Below are 6054 nucleotides of genomic sequence, written 5' to 3' on the forward strand. Positions count from 1 at the left end.
CTCCGGCCCGCCCCCCTCTGCCCCGCCGGGTGCCCGCGGCTGCTCGGTGTCGCCAGTGGCCCCCATGGCGCCCCGGGTCCTCACAACTCCAGCCCGACTCTGCCAATGGGCCGGAAAGTGGCCCCGTGACGTCATTGGGACGCGCGGGCGCCTGCCTGAAAGCGCGACGCGGCGAACAGCGGAGTTACCATGGGAACCAACTGCCGCTTCCAGTTCGGAGACCCTGGAGACCTAGTCAGAGTGGGTGGGTGGGCAGGGCTCCCTCCAGGGAGGGGTCGCTTAGCTAGTGTGGACTCCGGGTGTTCAGTCAAGAATCGTTCTCCGTCTGAAGTGCGGGGCAGAGAAAGGGGAGCAGGTTTCCAGGGGTTGAAGTTGGGGAATTTAGGGGAGCGTTTCATACAGCAGCGTCTGCAGTTCAGTCTTTGAAAACTAGACTTTAATATCCCCTGTACTGAGCCCCCAGAATTGGAATGGACACGGAACCCCCACGACAGGAGGCCCCGGGCAACTCTAGCACTAACCCACTGGGTCTTTTTTAAAAAAAATATATTTTTATTGATTTCAAAGAGGAAAGGAGAGGGAGAGTTAGAAACATCAATAATGAGAATCATTGATTGGCTGCCTCCTGCATGCCCTACATTGGGGATCCAGTCCTCATCCTGGGCATGTGCCCTGACCAGAATCGAACCTGACCTCCTGGTTCATAGGTCTACCCTCAATCACTGAGCCATGCTGGCTGGGCATCCACCAGGTCTTAACAGGCTTCCACCCCAGGGGCTACCTCTTGAGTCTGAAGGCATCAGAATAAAGGCTGGGACTTGGACCGTGGATTCCCCCAACCCCAAGGAGCTGGACTTCTCTCTCCAGACTCTGATTCTGGGATGGGCGGGAAATGCAGGGGTTTAATAGCCATAGAGTTCCCCAGAGCTCCCCTTAACTTTGCCTTAGATGTAAGGAGGCCCTGAATAGAATTGGATTGATTTATGAGTGGTAGAGAAAGTTACTTTTTCCAAGTCACAACACAGGGTAGTAGAAAGTGCATGAGTTAATTTATTTTATTTTACTAGAGGCCCGGTGTACGAAATTTGTAGATGGAGGCGGTGTCCCTTCAGCCCAGCCTGCACCCACTCCAATCCGGGACCCCTTGGGGGATGTCCGAATGCTGGTTTAGGCCCGATCCTGAGCCTAAATTGGCAGTCAGACATCCCTCTCACAACCCCTATGGTCCCTCCCGGGCCCCAATCTTGCACCCGTGGGGTCCCTCGGCCTGGCCTGCGCGCTCTCGCCATCGGGGACCCCTCGGGAGATGTCGGGGAGCCAGTTTCACCCCGATCCCACAGGCCAGGCCAAGGGACCCCCCGGTGCACGAATTCGTGCACTGGGCCTCTAGGATATATAGATATAGATGATATGTTTGGTCGTCCTCACTAACCCCCCTGCTGACCTTGTCACCCCACTCAGCCTGTTTGGTCATCTGTTGGGTTGTTTCGGATGTGACGACCCCTGGCTCTTTATATATATAGACTAGAGGCCCTGGTGCACCCTCTCCAATCCGGGACCCCTTGGGGAATGTCCAACAGCCAGTTTAGGGCCGATCCTGAGGCAACCAGGTCGGCAGGGGGGTGCAGTTAAGGGCGACCAGGCCAGCAGAGAGGGACAGTTGGGAGCAAGTTGGACATCCCTCTCACAATCCAGGACTGCTGGCTCCTAACTGCTCACCTGCCTGCCTGATCGCTCCTACTGACCCTCCTGCCAGCTGATCACCCCTAACTGCCTCTGCCTACTGGCCTGGTCACCCCCAATTGCCCTGCCCTGCCAACTTGGTCACCCACAACTTCCCCCCCATTGGCCTGGTTGCCCCTAACTACCCACCCCCCCACCAGCATGGTCACCCCTTTCTGCCCCCCACCCCCTGCCAGCCTGGTCACTCCTTACTGCCCCCCTGCAGGCCTGGTTGCTCCCAACTGACCCTCCACCGGCCTGGTTGCCCCTCACTGCCCCCCCTGCCGGCCTGGTTGCCGCCAACTGTGCCCCCTGCCAGCCTGGTCACTCCTTACTGCCCCCCTGCAGGCCTGGTTGCTCCCAACTGACCCTCCACCGGCCTGGTTGCCCCTCACTGCCCCCCCTGCCGGCCTGGTTGCCGCCAACTGTGCCCCCTGCCAGCCTGGTCACCCCTCCTGCCCCCCCTGCCAGACTGGTGGCCCCATGCAGCCTGCTTATTCAGTCGTTTGGTCGTCCTTCACTAACCTTCCTGCCAACCTGGTCGCCCCACACAGCCTGCTGCTCAGTCCTTTGGTTGTCCCTCACTAGCCCCCTGCCAGCCTTGTTGCATCACTCAAGGTTGTCCGTTTGGTCCTCAGTTCGGTTGCGATGGCCCCTGGCACTTTATATATAGAAATTGCTGAGAGAGAGAGAGAGAGAGAGAGAGAGAGAGAGAGAGAGAACATTGATTGACTCCCTCCCACAGGCAGTCTGATCAGGGATTGAGCCCAAAACCTGGGTATGCGCCCTGTCTGTGTGGGTTTTGCAGTTAGCAAGATCTGAGTTGAAATCCAGCATGGAATGGTGGTTAAGAACTACGAAATTGGACTGCCTCTCTTTGTTTTACCATTTACTAGCTGTGTGACCCACGTTTCTTTCTGCACCTTAGTTTCTCCATCTGTAGAATGGAGATAATAGTAACAAACTCATAGGTTGAGGTGAGGATTAAGTGAGTTAATTAATATAAAACACTTAGAACTATGGCACAGGTAAACCCTCAAACAATGCTGTCATTACTAGTATTAAATTCCAGCAGCCACCACATAGTAGCTTTAGGACCCTGGGCAATTTTCCTCAGTCCCTCTGAGCCACTTTTACCTCTGCAAGATTATTGTGAGGATTAAAATAATGTATATAAAGCACATAATAGGACATCAATCTCTATGCTCCAATATCAGCCTTAAAACAATAAGGCAAAAGACACACACACACACACACACACACACACACACACCCCACAAACCAAAAACAAGGCAACTTCCTGACACTGAACTCTTTGGCACTATTAAGGAGGATTTTATCTTGAGTCTTGGATGTTCCCTGCCCACTAACCTCACTGGACTAAGCAATGCCACTGGACACTATTAGGTATCATGGCTGACCAAAGTCATAAACAGATAGATAAATAAAAATAAAAATAGAGGCCCTAGCTGGTTTGGCTCAGTGGATAGAGCATTGGCCTGCAGACTGAAGCATCCCGGGTTTGATGCCAGTCATGGACACATGCCCGGTTTGCAGGCTTGATCCCCAGTGGGGGGCATGCAGAAGGCAGCCGATCAATGATTTCCTCTCATCATAGAGGTTTCTATTTTTCTCTCCCTTTCCCTTCCTCTCTGAAATAAGTAAAAATATATATATTTTAAAAAAGAAATAGAGCAAGAAGAGATAAATAAAGGAGGTTATATGGTCTAGATTTACTTGAATCATAGCAACTATTCTTGGTGGTTCTGTCACATAGCCTTCATACAGTCCTAGGATGGCCTGTGTGGGCCAGAGGGACCAAGATGTAGGTTTTAGTGCATTTGAATTAGCTCTGAGCAGACTCAAAGGTAGCTCTTCGTAGCTTTTTGAGTTTCTAAGTATCTGTTTTCTAGGTTGCTAGGATGAGCAGGAGCCACAGTGCATTTCATTAACTTTGGTTATTTTCTTATTAAGTCCTGTTATTGTGTCCTCCCAAGGCCCTGCAGGGCTCTCTCTGATCCTCAATCCAGTGGCCTTCCCTCCAATTTCCCAGGTTCGTCACCATTGTCCAGGGCTATTGCGTATGGCACATTACAGAGCTTGATCACCACCCTGTGCCCTTTGGTCGTGCCAGGAATTTTCCCACAGACCAACAACCAATCATTTTTCTTCTTGTCAGAAGAGGCTGTCCTTGGCGACTATTATAAAAGGGCAAACTTTGGGACTAGATTTAGGCCAGTCTCCTAGTCCTACTTTCGTCCAGCTGATACTCTGGGCGAGGTGAACACCTCCGGCCTGACCGGGACTCTCATCTCAGCTCTCAGCATCATCATCATGTTGAGCTCCCTCTTCCTCCTGAAGGCACTTCTTGCTCTTGGGATCCTGACATCCTGGGTGGCTGCAGGAGAGCATGGTGAGTCCTCATCCCTGGCTAACAGTAACAGAAAGTGACCAGAAAAGCCGTCCCCTGCCTCCTCCCAGAGTGAGGGGCCTCATTTGTGGGCGTGGCCATCTCTGTAGGACGGGACTGGATGCAGAGGTTCTTGGGACAGCGAGGGTGGGCTGCCCAGCCTTTCTTCACCCTCCCTGGCTTTCTACTAGAGCAGCGGTTCCCAACCTTCCTAATGCCACGACCCTTTAATACAGTTCCTCATGTTGGGGTGCCCCCCAGCCATAAAATTATTTTCGTTGCTACTTCATAACTGTAATGTTGCTACTGTTATGAATCGTAATGTAAATATCTGATATGCAGGATGTATTTAGGCGACCCCTGTGAAAGGTCGTTCGACCCCCAAAGGGGTCTCGACCCACAGGTTGAGAACCGCTGTCCTAGAGAGTCTTACATGAGAACAGGATCACCCCAGCCTTTCTTTCTCTCTCTCTCTCTCTCTATTTGCAGAATGGCTGGTCCTTTAGCAGTGGTGTGTGTGTGTGTGTGTGTGTGTGTGTGGTTGTGTGGGTGGAGAGGAACATGGTTGCAGAGATATTTACATAGGAGTGTTTGGAGAGATTGAAAGTTCTTGAAGTACATTTGGCTTCCATTCCCCGTTTTCTTGAGGAGTGGCCAGTTACACCAACCTCCCATGATATCTTTTGCAGTGAAAGAAGGAGAATGTCGTCTTGACAAGAACCCATGCAAAGATTTGTGCCAAGGGGATGAATAGTGTCCGGCGGGGCAGAAGTGCTGCAGCACAGGCTGTGGTCAGGTCTGCCGAGGAGGCATTCTCAAGGGTCTGTTGGAATGAGGGGCAAAATCCAAGTGTGCTTTCTGAACTTGCCTCTGGACTAGAAAGACTCAGAGAACTTCTTGCCTCCTACATTGGCTCTTGAAATCTAACTTGCCTAGAGCACCTCTTCTTTCTCCTTTTGTGGTCTCTTCTCCTTTAACACCCAGTGCCCCCAGTCCCTTGTCAATCAGGGAAGAACGTGTGACCAATGATCTCTGTCTTTCACTTTGAACCCAGGGTTCCAGTGAAGGCTGGAGGGCAGAGCTGTGAAGGGAAGCCTGTTTAAGATCGGATGAACGGAGTAAACCCTAGAGCCAGGCAGGCTTTCATAAGCCTTAAATCAGCCTTAAATAGTTCTTTGAAGTGTTAAATTTTAAGGCTCAATTTCCTCATCTGCAAAATGGGGATACACGTTTGTACCTCTTAGAATTGTTGTGAGGATCATATGAGAGGTTTCTGGCATAAGTAAAAGTTACAGTAAATGTGAGCTATTATCCATGTTGTCACTGTCTCTGCTTTAGCACCAGGGAGGAGAGTCCTAAATGGAGCTCAGGGCTTCCTTCCTCTGACTGTCTGGTCTGCTATGACTGTGGGTGTCACTAGGCACCATTCTCTCTCTCTCTCTCTCTCTCTCTCTCTCTCTCTCCTCTCTCTCTCTCTCTCTCTCTCTCTCTCTTTCTCTCTCTCTCTGGCTGTCTCCTTTCCTGCTGCAGGGAGGAAAGGAGATTGTCCTAGGATTGTTCGGAAACAATCCTGTTTTAAAAGGTGCGTCAGGTGTCAAGAAATGCTGCAGGTTTGGCAGCAGCAGGAGCTGTGTCATCCCGATCGCTAAACAGAGCGGGGTCAGAAACCTCGCTCTGTACCCCAGGCCGTGCTTGGCCTCCTCGCTTCTTTCTCAGACGTGCACATGCCATTTCGTTGTTGGTTTTCCTTTACTCTGAAAAACAATGAAGTGCCTCCTATATCCTGAGATCTTTTCTAAGAAAAGATATAGGAAGGGTACCCAAGCCATGGTGGTTTGTGGGATGTGGCCTCGGCAGGCAGAAAAGGCTGCCAGAAGGGAAATCTTGGCATATCTACACTGAGTGGCCAGATTATTATGACC

At 51.3% G+C, this 6054-nt stretch overlaps 2 protein-coding genes across 2 annotated transcripts in view; one reads left to right on the forward strand and one right to left on the reverse strand.

Moving 5' to 3' along the window:
* DNTTIP1 (deoxynucleotidyltransferase, terminal, interacting protein 1) overlaps positions 1-140 on the reverse strand; it is a 17933-nt gene extending 17793 nt beyond the window's left edge. The window contains exon 1 of the mRNA XM_006773557.2: positions 2-140. Coding sequence (XP_006773620.1) covers positions 2-135 — 134 coding nt within the window. The 5' untranslated portion in view covers positions 136-140. The remainder of the gene's footprint in view (position 1) is intronic.
* Positions 141-3970: 3830 nt separating this feature from the next.
* The window catches only part of WFDC3 (WAP four-disulfide core domain 3), a 15431-nt gene continuing 13347 nt past the window's right edge, over positions 3971-6054 (forward strand). Inside the window, exon 1 of the mRNA XM_015570337.1 lies at positions 3971-4135. Within this exon, the coding sequence (XP_015425823.1) occupies positions 4057-4135 (79 nt within the window). The 5' untranslated portion in view covers positions 3971-4056. The remainder of the gene's footprint in view (positions 4136-6054) is intronic.

Source organism: Myotis davidii, unplaced genomic scaffold (assembly GCF_000327345.1).
Source record: "Myotis davidii unplaced genomic scaffold, ASM32734v1 scaffold827, whole genome shotgun sequence".
NCBI lineage: Eukaryota > Metazoa > Chordata > Mammalia > Chiroptera > Vespertilionidae > Myotis > Myotis davidii.